This window comes from Sorex fumeus, unplaced genomic scaffold, assembly GCF_029834395.1.
Source record: "Sorex fumeus unplaced genomic scaffold, SorFum_2.1 ptg000093l, whole genome shotgun sequence".
NCBI lineage: Eukaryota > Metazoa > Chordata > Mammalia > Eulipotyphla > Soricidae > Sorex > Sorex fumeus.
Genome location: NW_026606150.1, coordinates 6,605,245 through 6,622,983, shown reverse-complemented (window position 1 = coordinate 6,622,983; position 17,739 = coordinate 6,605,245). Strand labels below are relative to the sequence as shown.

General features: G+C 61.7%; 1 protein-coding gene across 1 annotated transcript; it reads left to right on the top strand.

The window, feature by feature from the left end:
- Positions 1-10,189: 10,189 nt before the first annotated feature.
- CUNH11orf24 (chromosome unknown C11orf24 homolog) lies at positions 10,190-17,454 on the top strand. Its single transcript, XM_056131584.1, has 4 exons — positions 10,190-10,260; positions 12,509-12,689; positions 15,125-15,290; positions 15,857-17,454. Exons 3-4 carry the CDS (start codon positions 15,215-15,217, stop codon positions 17,122-17,124), a joined length of 1,344 nt encoding a protein of 447 aa, XP_055987559.1. The 5' UTR covers positions 10,190-10,260; positions 12,509-12,689; positions 15,125-15,214; the 3' UTR covers positions 17,125-17,454.
- The last annotated feature ends 285 nt before the right edge of the window (positions 17,455-17,739 follow it).

Genomic DNA, 17,739 nt, shown 5'->3' with positions numbered 1-17,739 from the left:
AAACAAAACCAAAAAAAAAAAAGTGAAATAAACCGGACGGGGTTCAGATGTCCACTGCCTGACCAGCTGCACGGGGGATTAAGAAAACAAGGAAGAAAATATAAAATGTCCCTGCCAGAAGCAGGGGGCCCCCTGGGTCAGCAGGAAGAGGCCCAAGCCAGTAGGAGCCAGCCTCATCACCAATATCAGGGAGCTTGGGGGCGCCCTGTGCCTCAGGAAATGTGGGAAGTTCCATCCCACCACCAACCCTGGCTTTCGGCGTCTTTCCTTGGTGGATGGTGGACATCGTTCCTGGTTCCTCCCCAACCCCCCGAGTCTGTAGTTTCATCACCCCTCAGCTCACTTACGATGTCTGTTTTTTTTTTTTATTTTATTTTTGTTTGGTTGGTTTTGGCTTGAGGGCCACACCTGGCAGCGTTCAGGGCTTGCTCCTGGCTCAGTGCTCAGGGATCACTCCTGGTGGGCTGGGGAGATCATATGGGATGCTGGGATGGGGCCCGTGCAGGCTAAGTGCACGGCAAACCCTTGCCCTGGTACTTCCGATCCGACCCTCTCCACCCCCGGCCCCCTGTTATGTGATCAGGAAATAGAAGCAGTGAGGCAGAGCCCCTGGACTGGGCCCCATCCTGCTTGTCCAGGGCTTGGGGGCCTGATGTGGGCAGCCAGAGCCTTGTCCTCTGCGTCCTACACAACCCGCAACAGGCCTCTGCCCAAAAGGGCCGCCTTGGTCAGACTAGAGCGACAGCACAGCAGGTAGGGCACTCGCCTTGCATGTGGCTGGCCTGGTTCCATCGCTGGCCCTGTGGAGGGTCCCCAAGCACAGTCAGAGCCCTGAGCACGACCAGGTGTGGCCCAAATGCCCCTCTCTAAAAAAAGACTCCTGCTTAGGGCCAGAGTGACAGTATAGTAGGGAGGGCACTTGCCTTGCAACCAACCGGGGTTTGGTTACTGTGGGCCCCCCCATAGGGTCCCCCGAACACAGCCAGGAGTAATTCTTGCGTTCAGAGGCAGGAGTAAGTTCTGAGCATCTCTGATGTGGCCCTCCCCCACAAAATTCACATTTATTTGTTGCAGAAATGTTTGGTCCAGGTTCTGCATACAGTTCTGCAATACTGCATAAAGCCCCCTCCCCACCAGCACTTCCAGGAGCACAGTCGGGAGTAAGCCCTGAGCACTGCCGAGTGTGACCCCCAAGAAAGGAAGAAAGAACAAAAGAAAGAAGGAAGGAAGGGAGGGAGGAAGGAAGGAAGGAAGGAAGGAAGGAAGGAAAAAAGGGAAGAAAGAAAGAAAGAAAGAAAGAAAGAAAGAAAGAAAGAAAGGAAAGAAAGAGAGAAAGAAAATAAATAAAGGCAAGAATAAATGCAGGAGCAGAAGCCTATAAAGCTATGTACCCAGCTCAAACTCCTTCGTTTCCAGATGCTTCCATCTGATCTTTCTTTTACATTTTTCCAGCACGGGCACAGAGATAAACGTTTTCTTTATTTATCTGAAAGGTAGAAGCTTTATCTGTTTTTTTTTTTTTTTGCTTTTTGGGTCACACCCGGCGATGCACAGGGGTTCCTCCTGGCTCTGCACTCAGGAATTACCCCTGGTGGTGCTCAGGGGACCATATGGGGTGCTGGGAATCGAACCTGTGTCGGTCATGTTGGCTGCGTGCAAGGCAAACGCCCTACCCGCTGTGCTATTGCTCCAGCCCCTGGAAGCTTTATCTTTTTAAGATTTCTTCCTGAGGGGCCATCTCAGCAGTTCTCAAGGCTGACTCCTGGCAGGGCTTGGGGGACACTACACAGTGCCAGGGGTCTAACCTGGGTCAGCCATGGGCGAGGCCAGCGCCCTGCCCCCAGGGCCATCTCTCCGGGCACAAGATTTCTTCTGTATCAGGGCCACAAAGACACAGCAGCGTGAGCCCGGGGCCCAGGGCCACTCCCAGCCAGGCAGGTGCCAGCGCTCAGGTCAGTGGCTGTGCTCCAGGACCGGGTGGCACTGGGAACCACACCTGGGGCCTCATGCACACCCACACGAGCCGTAACCCCAGCTCAGGGATGATGCTTTTGTTTGTTTGGGTTTGGTTTGGGGGCTGCCCTTGGGAACACTCAGGGTTTACTCCTCTCTCTGTGCTCAAGGATCACTTCAAATGGTGCTCAAGGTACCATACGTGGTGCCAGGGATAGAACCTTGGTTGGCCGTGTGCAAGGCACCTGCCTCCCCTGCTATACTAACTCTACAGCCCTGTCACAGATGAAATTTTTGGGGGGTACCACACCCAACAGTGCTCAAAACTTATTACTCCTGGCTCTGTGCTCGGGGAACACCCCCAGCAGTGCTCAAGGAACCATAGGGGATGCCAGGGATGGAACCTGGGCTGGCAGCCTGCAAGGCAAGTGCCCTCCCCACCGGCCTATCACTTCGGCCCCGCAGAGGATTTTTTTTTTTTTTTTTTGCATTTTGGGTCACACCCGGCGATGCACAGGGTTTACTCCTGGCTCTGCACTCAGGAGTTACTCCTGGCAGTGCTCAGGGGACCATATGGGATGCTGGGAATCGAACCGGGTCGGCTACGTGCAAGACAAACGCCCTACCTGCTGTACTATCTCTCCAGCCCCCGTCGCAGAGGATATTTTTTAAAGGAATCCATGGGCCAAGAGTTTCTGGTTTTGACCAAATAGCCGACAAACTCTCCAGGGAGCAACTTTTGGTCCCGAGCCCATTAAAATACTAGAAGAAATACTGTTTCGAAAGTGTTATTTTAATGCCTGGTAGAGTTGGCAGGAAACGAGGCAGCCTCTTGAAGTGGTCAGGAAGCCATCAGCATTAATTTTGAGGCCATTGGAAGCCCAGACACCATGATAACAGGAGTCTGAACATCAATACTCGAGGAAATTATTACTTAGAAATGTAGAGGTGAAGGGGGCTGGAACAATCGTCCAGCCGGTAGGGCGTTTGCCTTGTGCTTGACTGACTTGGGTTCGATCTCCAGCATCCCATGTGGTCCCATGAGCACGGCCAGGAGAAATTCCTGAGTGCAGCGTCAGGAGAAACTCCTGAGAATCACCGGGTGTGGCCCCCAAACAAATAAACAAGGGGAATGATGAACATAGTTACTGCAGCTCTGTTTCTTATTGTTCCGACTGTTTGAAGTTGCAGACACTCAAGTATTTTCAGACGGATTGTTGGATGTCTGGAATTGGGTTTGTGATATGAGCTCCTCCCTGGACCTCATATGTACTAAGGACGTATCTGATCACTGGGCCACGTGTCCAGCCCTGGTCTCAGCACTTGCTTTTTTACTTTTTTTTTAAATTTATTTTAGATTTTGGGCCACACCCAGTAATGCTCAGGGCTTACTTCTGACTCTCCACTCTGGAATTTTTCCTGGTGGTGTTCAGGGGGTAAATAGGGTGCTGGGGATTAAACCCTGGTCAGCCATGTGCAAGGTAACCGCCTTCCCTAATGCACTATCTCTCTGACTCAGCGTTTGCTTTAAAACCAGAATTAGGGCCAAAGCAGTAGCACAGCAGGGAGGACATTTGCCTTACACGCAGCTGACCGGGTTCAGTCCAGGCCATCTCATATGGTCCCCTGAGCACCGCCGGGAGTAATTTCTGAAAACAAAGTGAGGAGTAAGCCCTGAGTATCTCAGGTATGGTCCCAAACCCAAAATAAATAAACCAAACCAGAATGAAGGTGAATGATGGGTGTTTGATCATTGTATGATTGTAACTCAAACATGAAAGCTTGTAACTGTATCTCACGGTGATTCAATAAAGAAAGACAGGCCAGGGAGTCCAGAATTGCCAATGCATGCCTACAGTCGCAGAGTTCCAGGGACCACAGAAACAGTATTTACTTACCTTACTTTTTTTTTACTTACCGTTATTGGATTTAGGGGCCATGCCCAGCAATGCTTGAGAGCTACCCCGGGCTCGGTGCTCAGGGCTCACTCCCAGCGGTGCCCGGGGATCCGGCCAGGCTGGGGGTGAATCTGGGACTCCGACATGCAAAGATGCGCTTGACCCCGTGAGACCGCCGCGGCCACCTGTTTCTGGGAGCTGCAGGTAACCAGCTGTGGAGGTCACGCTGACGGACACGGCGTGCCCAGCTCTGGGCAATCCACGGAGCTCAGTGGGCCGGGAAGGAGCTGGCCTTGGAAGCGTTCCCCGGAAACCAGAGCAGAAGGTTCTGGAAAATCAATTTTCAGCTACGTGATAGCTCCTCCTCTCTGCCGGACCAGTTTAACAAACTGTCCTGCCTAAGCTGGGGCAGAGAAGGAATCACTGAGACAATGATGGTTGGGGGGATCGCTTGGGATGGGAGATGTGTGCTGAAAGTAGAAAAAGGACCAAACGTGATGGCCTCTCAGTATCTGTATTGCAAACCTTAGTGCCCAAAGGCAGAGAGAGAAGTATGGGGGAAGTTGTCTGCCATGGAGGCAGGGGTGGGGTGGGGGGGTATACTGGGGACATTGGTGGTGTGGAATGTGCACTGGTGGAGGGACGGGTGTTTGATCATTGTATGATTGTAACTCAAACATGAAAGCTTGTAACTGTATCTCACGGTGATTCAATAAAGGAAAAAACTGTACTGTCTAGCTGTGCCCCACCCCCTGGACCTGGCCCCTCAGCCCTGGGCCCTCTCGGGGGTAGCTTGTCCCTTTGCTGCAGAGACTCGGGGCTCCCTGCTGGCCTCCCCGCTGGGCCCTGACCGCAGGGGCCGGCTGATGTCCTGGCTCTGCCCCTGGCGGTCATGATTCATTTCACACAGGCCTGGGGTGTTCACTGGGGTGCTCAGGCTCACACGAGCAACCCGGGAGGGTAGGGACGTCGGTCGAGGGGGACTGTGTGGCCTGTAGGTGGACCCTTGGTCCACTTCACTTCTGCCCCCTGGGGAAAAGGAAAATTGCCGGAGGAGGGACAGGGCGTCGGGGTGTCCGGGGACCAAGGTCACTTCTGTCCTGGGAACGGAGTCGCCGATGCATGTCCCACCCCTGCTCACAGTCAAAGCGGTGACAGATGCCCCAGATCAGAGCCGAGGGAGCACCCCAAGGCCCAGAGAGCAGCACTTCTGCCGGCCCCCAGCCCTCTCCCGCTGCCCTGGCACCCCTGGGGACCCAGAGAACAGGAAGGGCCACTTGAGGCTGGGCCTCCAGGACAAGGGAGAGACGCAGAAGCGGAGCGAGTCCCCATGGCAGATCTCGCCGAGGGAAACGTGCTTAGGCCAGAGAAGGGCCCGCGGGGAGGGGGCTGGCAGCGGAAGGAAGTGGGGACGTGTGGGAAACTGGACAGATGCGGTCTCAGGGGGACAGAAAGAGATGCCGATGACAGGACAGGATGGGGAGGGCCCGGACCACTCCAGTCCCCAAATGAACAAAGATAAGAAGGAGAAATGAAGCGAAGGACGTGGCCATGGTTCCCCAGAAGTCAGGAGGGGACAGCTGCAACCAGGGCATCGGGGGTGAGGAGTAGAGCGGGAGGATGGATCTAGGAACTGACAAGACGGGGGATGGCGCCCTCCTTGCACAAGCTGAGGGGGGTCCGTCCCTAACACCACATCCAGCCACCACACAGTGACTCCTGAGCACAGAGCCAGGAGTCCGCCCTGAGCACCTTGGGAAGGAGAAACGGCTACCACACAAGGACACTCCTGTTTCCAGGAGTCACAGAAAGAAGGAAACATGGCATCCCTGCATGAGAGCTCCTCCGTCCCGCAGAGGGGGGAGTGCATTTGCTGGAATCTTCCAGCAGAAGAAATAAGGAAGCCGAGAGATGGGTTAGAGCTGAGACGAGCTGCCCCCGCAGTCCTGGGGGTCCCTGACCCCACCCGGCACTGTTGTGTGAACAGAACAAAGGGGGTGGCCTGTTTGCCTGTTGGGGGCACCCACGGCACTCAGAGGCTGCCCTGATAAGCGTCTGACAGGGCAGGAGCTGAGACGACTTTTGCGCCCTGATAGGCAGTGGGGGGCAGCAGAAGCACCCCACGAGGCCTGGCAGAGAGAAGGGGACAGTGGCCCAGGTCAGGAGCGAGGCCAGGACTTGAGTGAGTCTCCCAGTGAAGGACAGAGCCATGGGATCAGCTGCTGGACGCTTCCTGGGGAGCAGGGCAGGGCAGGACGGGACAGGGGAGGGCAGGGCGAGGGAGGGGAGGAGGGGGGAGAGCTGGACAGGGCAGTGGGGAGCAGAGTCTGGATGTGGCTCCTAGTCAGGGCTGGGGTGGACGGGTGACAGAGGCTCCGTCCCTTGCTCTCTGCAGAAAGAGGCCAGACCTGTGGGGAGCGGGCAGCCGGGGCATCCCGGGGTGGAGGGCGATGGGGCGAAAGGCTGAGGGGTCACGGGGTGGAGGAGCCCCAGGGGTGATGGGGGAGGGGGTGCGCTGGGAGCATCAGGAGGGGGCGCCTGGGATCAGGCCTGGGAGGGGCCTCCCTGCATGGGGTCGGGCCCCAGGTTGAACCGGGGTGAGGGTGGAGAAGTCAGGACGGGCCCCAGGGTTAGGAGGCAGGAGGGCAGGAGGGCGGCTCACAGTGGGGGCGGAGATGGGGGACGGTCGAACCTCAGGCGTGGCCACGAGCACCAGTGCCCGAGCAGCGGGTGTGGCGGCACCCCTCCCCCACTCCACCAGGAGGCCTTTCTGGGAGCACCAAGGGGGCGCAGAGCAACACCCCCGAGAGCGGCGGGGTGTGTGAGTGTGAGAGCAAGTGTGCAAGTGGATGAGTGTGAGCGAGCCAGTGAGTGTGAAGTGTGGGGGGGCCACACGTGTGCGAACGTGTGCGAGAGAATGTGTGTGCCTGTCAGCGACTATGTGTGCACGAGTGCGTGTGTGTGTGTGTGCGACCGCGTGCCAGGGCGAGTGTGCATGTGTGAGCGTTCGTGAGTGTGCATCTGTGCGAGGGAGTCTGCGTGTGTGTGTGTGTGCGAGTGTCAGGGTGTGAGGGTGAATCTGCGAGCGTGTGCATGCGTGCGGCTGTGTCGGTGAGCGTGCGTGTGTGAGCGTGCATGAGTGTGTGAATGGATGAGCCTGTGCCTTCGCGCGTGTGTGAAAGTGTGTGTAAGAAAGTGTGTGTGTGACGTGAGTTCACACGAGTGTGTATGAGTGGATCAGCTTGTGTCAGTGTGTGAATGTGTGTGTTTCCCGGTCAGCAAACTTGGCTAGGTTGTTGTGGTTTGTTCGGGGGCCACACCTGGCAGTGCTCAGGGGAGCAGATAAGGTGCCAGGGATTGGCCATGGGTCAGCCAACGCAAGGCCACCACCCTCCCTGCGGTACTGTCGCCCAGGACCCTCCCAGTAAGCAAATTTACATCCAACAACTGAGGAAGGACCCGGAGGCCAGACCAGCACAGGGTTTGTTTGCACAAGATTAGGCCCAGGCTTTCCCACGCCCAATGGGGTTTGGTCCCCCCAGTGCCAGGGAAGGCAGGTAGGCTGCCCCGCCCCTCTGGGCGACCCCTCCCGCCTGGGCAGGACATGCTCAGTCGAGGAACAGAGACACCAGAGTCATCTATGGGCAAACAAAGCGCCTGGCACATGGCAAGTCCCAACGTCTGACTGACAAGAAAGTGCCTGTTTAGAGCTCCAGAGCGCGCTGGCTCCGAGGCAGAAGCCGCCGGGACAGAGAGGACAGAAGGGCTTGGGGGAAGCATCCCCGGCCACTCTTGTTCACAGTGGGCTGGGGTTTGTTTGCTCTGACCAAGCAGGACTCACTCGGACCCCCACAGACGTCCCCCTTGGGCCCATTTTTATTCCACAGTCAGTGCCAGAGAGGCTGCGGGTGCTTGGGTGGGGTGTGTCAAGGGGCCAGTCCAGGGTGGTCCACTGGCCATGAGCAAGAGTCAGGCTCAACCCCCGCACTGCCTGGTCCCCGCTGGGTGGGCCACGCTCCCCCCCCCACCACACACACACACATGCAGAAGTTCTCGGTGGCCACTCTCATGACTTGGCTTTGGGCCACGCCCGCCGGTGCTCAGGAAGTTACTCCTGGCGCTGTGCTCAGAAATCACTCCTGGTGGGGTTCAGGGGATTATACGGAGTGCCGGGGATTGACCCCTGGTCAGCCTAACCTCTCTTCGTACTATTGCCCTGGTTTTCTGAACCCCAACACACCCAGAATTCTCTACGTGCAGAAAAGCTGATTAGTTTTCGAGCATTGCAAATGACAAGTCAGAGGATGGATCCAAAAAACACCTATAATCCGGAATCAATCTTCTCCAGGTACCTTGTTTGTGCTCTGGACGATTCGGTGCCAGGGATGGATCCCAGGTCGGCTGGGCTTCACCTGAAGCTACGCAAGTGCTTTACCCTGAACTGTCTCTTCATCCCCCAGGGCTCTATTTTTTTTTTTCCTTTTGGGTCACACCCAGCGATGCACAGGGATTACTCCTGGCTCTACACTCAGGAGTTACTCCTGGCGGTGCTCAGGGGACCATATGGGATGCTGGGAATCAAACCCGGGACAGCCGCGTGCAAGGCAACCGCCCTACCCGCTGTGCTATCGCTCCAGCCCCACGGGGCTCTACTTTTAAGTGTAATGTCATTAGGACGGGGCTGGAGTCTGGGCTGCGTGGAAGTGGCGTTCCCAGCCCAGGTTTCATCCCTGGCCCCGCACGGGGTCCCCTGAGCTCTGTCGGGGATCACTCCTGAGCAGAGTCAGAAGCAGCCCCAGATGTGGGCCCCAACCCCCCCTTTTGGCTTTTGGAGTCACACCCGGCGATGCTCAGGGGTTACTCCTGGCTCTGGAATTACTCCTGGCGATGCTTGGGGGACCATATGGGGTGCCAGGGATAAAACCCGGGTCAACCGTGTGCAAGGCAAACGCCCTCCCCGCTGTACTATCACTCCCGCCCCTCCTCTATTCTCATCTATGAGCTTCTTGGAGCTGGTTTTACTGTTGAAAATACCCCTGGTGGGGCCAGAGCGATAGTACTGGCCCTCATCTTGCGTGAGGCCCATCTGGATTCGATGCCTGGCAACCCATATGGTTCCCAGAGCCAGGAGTGATCCCCGGGGTGAAGGGAGAGGAGTAACCCCTGAGCACTGCCAGATGTGGCCCAAAAGAGAGCAAACCAAAAATGGCCCCTGGAGCCCGGGATACGCTCATGGCACATGCCCGGCCTCTCGCATGCCCTGCGCTCACGCCCTCACCCCTCCCAGCACCACTGGTGGTGGCACTGCTGGTCCCAATATAGCATCCCCTGCCCCAGGTCCAGTATCACTGAGAATGGCTCCTGGGTGCCCAACTGGGGAGGTGCCCCAGATAAAATAAAATAAACGCAATTCTGGAACTGGGGAGATAGTACAGCAGGGAGGGCGCTTGCCTTGTGCATGGCTGACCCAGGTTCGACTCCCAGCATCCCATAGGATCCCTGGAGCACCATCTGCTGCCAGGTTCCTCAGGCCGAGGCCAGAGCTTGTGAACAGCCATGAATTCAGTGTCAACAACGTGCAAGAGAAACAATCTTCAAGGGCTGGGGGGGATGGTCCAGAGGGCCAGCGCTCAGGCTTTGCACGGGGAGTCCCAGGTTCAATTCCCGGCACCACCGGGGTCCCCATGCATTTGCCGGGAGTGATTCCTGAGCACTGAGTACCGCTATGTGTGCTGGCCCCTCCAAAAAAGATTCTGACACAATCCAGGCACAGAGACTCAAGCGTCTTGCCTGCTGTCACTCGGCTGAGCAGGGAAGGGATGAGGAGTGTGGGTGAGTCCGCGATCGCAGACACTCCTCAGTGCACCGGCGGGTGCAGACGGGACAGCACGACGGGCATGCGCGGGCCTTGCCCACTGGGGCCCTGGTTCAGCACCCAAGCACGCTGGGGGGTGACCGATCCCTGAGCTCGGAGCCCTGAGCACCGCCGTGTGACCATCCCCAAATAAATTTAAAAAAATAAAGTTTTAAACGCTCAGCACGGGCCTGGACGCACGTGAGTGCTCCCCAAGAGCTGGCGGCCACGCCGATGGCGAGGACACCCGCGTGGGCACGAGCGCGGGAAAGGCGCGGGTCCGCAGCACCCGGACAGCGACCACTTCCGCCCGAGGAAGAGCCGCTTCCGGTCACCAGCCCGCCCCGCCCCCGCCCCCGGCCCCGCCCCCAGACCAGGCCCCGCCCCGCCCCCGCCGGCCGCCGCGGCCCCGCCCTCCCGCTGACGTCACTTCCGGGCCTCCCGGGCGGGGCCCGAGCGGGGCAGTGGACTTGGGCTGTCCGGCCGCTGCTCCGCTGCCGGCCACGTCCCGCGCCGGCCCGCGGGCGCTTCCCCATCCCAGCCTGCCGCGCCCGGGTAAGGAGCGCACCGGGTCGCCCTGGGAGGTGCTGTCACCGCGGCTCGGGGCAGGAGGAGGGTGAATGGGGCGGGAGGAGGGGGACTGGGGGGGAGGAGGGGGACTTGGGGGGAGGAGGGGGACTTGGGGGAGGAGGCTGAATGGCAGCAGGAGGAAGGGGAGTGAGGCCCTAGGGCAGGAGGAGGGTGAAGGGGCCGAAGGCAGGAGCGGGATGCATGGGGGCAGAGGCCGGGAGGAGCATAGCGGATGGAGCACTGCCGGCCAGAGTCAGAGGGAGGAGGCAGGCGCTCCACTGGGACGAGGGAACCGAAGGGGACCCCCAGCCCGAGCGGAGGAGGCCCAGGTTGTCCCAGTTTGGGGGTGGAGGAGGAGTGGGGTCACCCCTTAGGGCTCTGCCCAGCTCCCCGCCTGCCTCCCCTGGTGAGCTGGATGGCCCCGTCTCGCTGAACGCAGGGGGCTCCGCCTGCCGCTCGGGTGGGGTCCCTGCGGCTCCAGCCTTTCTCTGGGAGCGTCAGCAAAGGTCGTTCGCAAACGCATCCTCTGTCTCTGTGCTGAAGGCACTGGCATGCAGGCAATGTCACGTTTCCCCCAGGTCGCCAGCGAAAACTAGACCCTTGCCCAGCAGTTCACTGTGATAACGACGGGTCGGGTCAGGGGAGTGACTGACGGAGTCCGTTGAGGCGACGCCCGGGCCACAGGCTCCCGTCTGCCATGCAGGCACAGGGCAATGTCCAGACACACCAAACCACGGGGCTCTGTTCCTTGAGCCCCGCTCCCCAAGTGCAGCCGGTGACGTGGCCTGGTTAGGACCTGCCGTTTTCCAGGACTCGCTCCCCTAGCACCTTGCCCCCGGGTGTGGCAGTAGGGACCCAAAATTAGAAACGTCACCAGGTGAGCTCCTTCCTGGGCCTGCGGACCACGGTCTCCAGGTCTTGGGTCTGAGTCAGAACAAGGAACAGTTTGGCACCTGCATCTGTGTACCTGACACGTGGTGCCCGCCACAGCCCAACCGGAAAGGGATCTGGAAGTCGACACCCAGCACTCAGCAGGGGAGGGAGCGCTCCAGGGGGTACTGCCGAGCTTTGGGGTGCTGCTACCTGAGAAAGGGGGGCCCGAGTGATACTACAGCGGGTAGGGCACTTGTCTTGCATGGAGCAGACCTGGGTTTGATTCGTGGTACCCCACTTGGTCCCCCGAGCTCGCCAGAAATGAATCCTGAGTGCAGAGCCAGGAGTGACCCCTGAGCATCGCTGGGTGTGGAAAAACAGAGAAAAAAGAAAAGCCTGGGGCTGGAGCTAGAGCACAGCGGGTAGGGCGTTTGCCTTGCACACGGCCGACCCGGGTTCGATTCCCAGCATCCCATATGGTCCCCTGAGCACCGCCAGGAGTAACTCTTGAGTGCAGAGCCAGGAGGAACCCCTGTGCATTGCCGGGTGTGACCCCAAAAAAGCAAAAAACAAAAGCCTGTGGTTTTTTTCTTTTGGTCCACCTGTCCCCTAAAAAAATCTCTTTTCTTTCCACTGATGATGCGCTGAGATCTCGTCTCCCCGGCTTCGTGCACCGACCAACCAGAAGGTTCTGGAACAGGCCGGACCTGGGTCGGGGGAGAGGGGCCCTGAGTCTTGCGGGGTCGGCAAGGCTGCTGGCCCGCCTGGTCAGCTCGGGTCACCGCGTGTGAATCTGGGGTGGCCCTGCAGTGTCCGGCCTGCTTCTGTCCCGGGGGACAGTCGGCCTTGCAGTGCGGACCCCCATTGTGCCGCCTCCGTGTGTGACAGTGACCCGTGTCACGTGTGGCCGTGGGTGACACGTGTGGGGGCCCATGCATGGGTCAGGGCGCAGACCACAGGCGTTGCCTCGCACCAGCACCCCTCGAGGGGCCTGAGCCCCCTCTGCCCAGCTGACTTGGCGAGACCCACCGGGGCCCCCACGCACCGCGCGCTCCGGGTGGCGCCAACGTGGCACTTCTCCACTGGCCTCTGTGCTGGACCTGCCCCTCCCCCGCCCGCCCCAAGAAGGCTGCTGGGCCCCGTGTCTGGGGTGGGGCGCTCACGCGGGCCTCCCCCGGCCCTGGCACACGAGTGGGAACGGAGCCACTTCCCGGCAGCGCTGGCCGCTGTGATACAGAGTGTCCTTGCCCGGAACTCGGAGCTGTGGGCAGCGGCGGGCAGGCGGCCGCCCCCACCTCCCCACCCCCCGCCTCGGGTCCCCTGGGTCCAGGCGCAGCTCAGGAATCTTCTTTCTCCCCAGATGCGTGGGCCCCCGCGTGGGCCGCCCACCCGTCCCCGCGTGCTTCGCGTGCCATGGCCTGGGCGCGCTCCTCCCAGCCCTGCGCCCGCCCTCGCCTGCCCGCCGCGTGCCCGGGCCCAGCCCACGGCCCTGCCCGGAGGAAGAGGCCGGCCCGGGAGCGCGCCCTGAGCAGCCGCCTCTGGTGAGTGGCCGGGCCTGCAGGCCACCGGGTGCGGGGTGCCGGGGGGCCGCACAGGGCCAGTGAGGGGGAGGGGAGGGCGGAGCAGCTGGGCGTGGGGCCGAGCCCCCTGGCAGCAGGTGCTGACCCCCAGAACTCCGCAGGAGGCTGCCCACGTCCGGTATCCGGCACCCACCACTGCTCAGTGCATCGTGCTCCCCTACCCCAGGATGGGGAGGGCCTGTCCCCCCCCCCGCCCCCGCACCTGCTCTCAGCCCTTCAGGCTCACCAAAGCGCAGGCACCCCCTGCCTCCCCTGCCCCGCGCCCTGTGCCACCCGCCAGGCCACGGGGAAGAGCACTCCCGGCCCTGGGGAACAGCCCCTGCTTGGGGCCGGGCGGTCGTCCAATGGGTGGGCGCTGGCTGGCCCTGCCTGAGGCCGGCCCGGGTTCGATCCCTGGCAGCCCATGTGGTCTCCCTGGCCTGCCAGGAGGGATCCCTGAGCACAGAGCCGGGAGTCAGTCCGGAACACTCTCAAGAGTGAGTCCAGAGCACAGAGCCGGGAGGGAGCCCTGAGCACAGAGCTGGGAGTCAGCCCTGAGCACCATGGGTGGGGCCTTGCCAGGGGCAGGTGCACTTGGCCCTCCAGCCCTGCCCCCAGCTCCCAGCAGATAGCACCGGCCCCGGGCAACTGAGGCTCAGCCTGGGACTCCCGCGCCCCACGCCCAGGGAACTGTGACCCTGAGTGCCAGTGAGTCCCGGGGCCGCTCCTGCCCCTGGCCTTCGCCCCACCCGTACGGGCCGTGGGCACGGGGAGTCTGTGTGCAGAACCACGCCCTGCTCCGTGGGGAGGGCGGGGCGGGCGCCCATGGCAGTGCCCATGCCCTGCTGAGTGCCGCCCGGCTGCTTTGGGGTCCCAGCCAAGCTGGAAGTTCACCTTGTGGTTGGGCCAGGCCCCAGGCCCTCTGTGTTCTGGTGCCCGGCGGGGTGGGTGCTCAGGGGACGGGCTGGGGGCGCCCAGAAGCATGGGGGTCACCCCGGGGCCTGAGGGGTGGACGCCGTGGCAGCAGGGTCAGCTGGGGGGCCGGGACCCTTCTGGGCAGTGACTGAGGGGGTTTGGCCGTGCTGATGGGGTCAGGGTCCACGCTGCCCCTGAAAGCCGCCTGTGTGTGAGGACAGTGGCCCGTTCCCGGGCCAGGCCAGGTCTTAGGACGCCCCTTCCTGGGCGCTGAGGAGTGGGGGCAGGAGGCACCTCGGGTGCAGGGCAGGACCCCTGAAGCCCGTGTCCTCCCAGGCCCCTGCTGGCCCCAGCCCCCCCCCCCCACCGTCCTGCTTGGTGCTCGTCCTCGCCTGGCCTCTCTGGAGGCTGCCGCGGTCGTGCCGCTGCCTCCCCTCTTGTGGGGACCCCCTTTCTCAGGCCCACGTTCCCCGGGTCTGCCCCTGCCCCCACTCCTGGGGCCCCTTTCTGCGCCTGTCGCCCACCCTTTCCCACGCCTGGGGGTTTCTCATTCTAGACCCCCAAAATGCCAATGGCCTTGTGCCTCCAGCCCAGCTTCGGGGGTCTTCCTGGGGTCTCTGGCCTCGCCGGCACCCCTGGCGAGGTGGACCCCACCCACCTTGAAGAAGGCGGCCCAGGCGTCGCTTGGTCAGGATGCCCTCCTCGACCCTCGCCCTTGGCCCCCCACCACACACGCACACTCACACACTCACATACATGCACACACACATATACTCACACGCACATACACACGCACACACATACTCACACACATATATTTAAACACACATATACTCATACACATGCATGAACGTGTGCACACACACATGCACACACACAGACTCACACAGACTCACACACTCACGCATGAATGCGCACACACACACTCACGCATGAATGCACACATGCACACACACACTCTTGTGTGCGTACACACTCACACGCGCGCGTGCGCGCACACACACACACACACACACACAAACTGACTCAGGGCCACTTCTGGGTCCCTGCGGCCCCCTCGGTCGTGCCGCATGTGTGGGGCCCTTTCCCGCGGATCAGCCGTCAGAGTCCCCTCAGGGCCTGCCGGGGCCACCTGCTCCCTGTCACTTGTCAGGCCCACGCCCCGCGTGTCCCTGTGTTTCCCCGCTGTGGGGCGGCTCCCAGCAGGGACTGGCGAGGAGACTGGCACCTTTTCCATACGCCGCCTGGCCCAGGAGTGCCGGGGAATATTGGGCCTGCTCGGCGCCTTTGGCCCGAGTTGGGAGGCGCCGGGCCGGCGTGGGGAGGTCTGTCCTGGCTGTGAAACGGGGCGTCGCGGTCCTCTCACGCCCCCTCGGGCTCTGAACTTCAGGGGCAGTGAGTGGAGCACTCGGGGCGGCTGAGACTGGCGGTCAGACGGGGCGGAGGGGGCAGGGGTGCCTGCGGGCCGCCCAGTGCGGGTCCCTATCATGCCCTCTTCCCAGCGCAGGTCCCTCGGCCGGGCCGCGGGAATCGCACGCGCCTGAGCAGCCTGCCGGGTACCCGGGGACCGCGCGGCCTTCGCCACCTGCAAGATGTGGACGGCGCTGGTGCTTGTTGGGGTTTCCTTCCTGACCTGCTCTGAGAGCCAGGAGCTGCCCTCGACGCTGTGTAAGTCACGGGCTGTGGTCACGGCTCCCCGCAGCCGCCCCAAAGCCACCGCCCCCACCCCCGCAGCCCCCCGAGATCCGAGCTCAGCCTCTCCCGGGCCGGTGTGAGTAGGGAGCCCCCAGACCCCAGTACCAGGCCTCTGGGTCCCAAGAGCGTCCCTTCATCGGGGCCTGAAGCTTCATTTCATTTTTTGTAATTTTTTTTGGGGAGTGGGGGCGCACACCTAGTGTTGCTCAGGGGTTATTCCTGGTTCTGTGCTCAGGAATTGCTCCTGGCAGTGCTCAGGGGAACGTGGCAGGGATTGAACTGGGTTGGCCGCATGCGAGGCAAACACTCTACCATGCTGCTGCCCGTTGGCACATCTCTCCCAGCATGACCCTGGGCACAGTCAGGAGGGACCCGGGCACAGTCGAGAGATGTTCCTGCGTCTTTGGCAGACTCCCCTTGTGTTTCTGGTCCTGACTCGGAGAAGAGAGGGGTCAGGCCAGCCCCCACGGGGCCTCGTGCGGGTGTCCAAGTGACAGTGTCCCTCCCGTCTCAGCGTCTCTCTCTCCCTCTCTCTCAAGCTCTCTCGCCCTCTCCTGGTGTCCTTCCGACTTCAGCAACCAAAAATGTCTCCCTGGACGCTGGACAGCCCAACGTCACATCCATCACAAATGTCTCGCTGGACACTGGACAGCCCAATGTCACATCCCTCACAAATGTCTCGCTGGATGCTGGACAGCCCAACATCACATCCCTCACAAATGTCTCGCTGGACGCTGGACAGCCCAACATCACATCCCTCACAAATGTCTCGCTGGACGCTGGACACTCCAGTGCCATGGACGCTGCACTTGCTAACGCCACCTCCCCTGCAAACGTCTCCAGGACGCCCAGTGCCACGGACTCCGGGTACCACAGTGCCACGTCGCCCGCACAGATGGTGGAGGCGGCCTCCTCCATCCCGACAGCCCTTCACACCTCGGCCCCCACCCCCAGGGCCCCTGCGGTCACGTCTCCCAGGTCTCACAGAACAGACGCGGGCTCCCCGGCAGCCACGGGAGGTGGCCCTCAGCCCACGTCCCCCGAGGTGCCCATGCCCTCCAGCCCAGAGTCAGCCCGAACCCCGGCTTCCACCGCCATCCCCGGCACCCCCAGGCCCTCCGTGAGCAGCCGCCCGCCGCCCCATGGGACAGCCCTGACCTCACAGACCCTGAGTGTCCCCGAATCCTCCGGTGCAGAAACCAGTGCCGCCTCCCCCTCCGGTACGCCCACCATGCCCCCGCACACCCCCAGCAGTGGCCTGTCCCCCACCGGGTCCCCGGCTTCTAACGCATCCACACAGGCCACCACCACCCCCAGGACCACAGCCACCCCCTCCGGCACACCACTGGAGCCCACGACCCCCACGGCGGCTCCTGGGACTCCCACTGCGGGGACCACCACCAGGGCTTCGGCCCAGACGCCAGCCACCAGCACTGCACCAGCGCCTTCTGCCAGCCCGGGTCACGTGACGCAGCCAAGCCCTGTGCCACCCACAACCCTGACCCCCGAGCCACCCGGGCCTGAGGCCACCACTGGCCCCACACCAGGGCACTCGGGGGGCCCACAGGTGCCAACCACAGATGCGTGCCCACCCAGCTCCCCGGGCCCGTACCTGATCACCCCCGAGCCCCTGGCGCCCACCCCTGTCAGCAGAAGCTTCCTCCTGGTGGCACTGGTGCTGGGGGTGACACTCCTGCTGACCGTGGCGGTTTTGCTGGCGCTGCAGGCTTACGAGAGCTACAAGAAGAAGGACTACACGCAGGTGGACTATCTCATCAATGGCATGTATGCCGACGCCGAGATGTGAGTCCAGCCGACGCCAAGACGTGGACCCACGTGCACGGCACTGCACCTTTGCCGAGATGTGGGCCTGCGCCCGGCACTGCACCTTTGCCAAGATGTAGGCCTGCACCCGGCACTGCACCTCGCTGAGATGTGGGCCCCACACGCTTCCCCGGCCTCCCAGCTCCACACTCACTCGCCGGCAGACGCAGCCCGGAGGCTCAAGACTTGCCATGTTTTTCATATTTATTTTTATAGCTGATCACGATGGCGCAGGCGGCCGCCCTGCCGCGGGGGTCAGTGGGGAACCCTGGCCAGAATTAAAGCCATGAGCGCTTCCTGCGCCACGTGTGTCGCCCCGGTTCACCCTGCGCAGCCCCTTGGCCCCACTGACCCTGGGGAAACCCCGACCTCAGACCGGACCCCATTTTCTCTCCTGCGAGGGGCATGGTGCCCAGGGCCGAGCCCCATTGACCACCAGATGCTGTGGGGGTCTCGGCACACCTCACTCTGCTCCAGATTGCGGCCTTGACCCCCATTGTGAAGCCCCAGTCGGCCCCCCCAGCCCCCAGCTCCCATCTGCGGGGCCAAGCAGGGGCCCCGGGCCCTGGGCCCGCTGGAGATGGCACTGAGTCTTATC

Excerpts from the sequence above, each read along its gene's own strand:
- CUNH11orf24 (XM_056131584.1), top strand. The coding sequence starts at position 15,215 with ATGTGGACGGCGCTGGTGCTTGTTGGGGTTTCCTTCCTGACCTGCTCT. Across the intron at positions 15,291-15,856 it reads GGAGCTGCCCTCGACGCTGT|CTCTCTCGCCCTCTCCTGGT; the intron begins GTAAGTCACGGG and ends CTCTCTCTCAAG.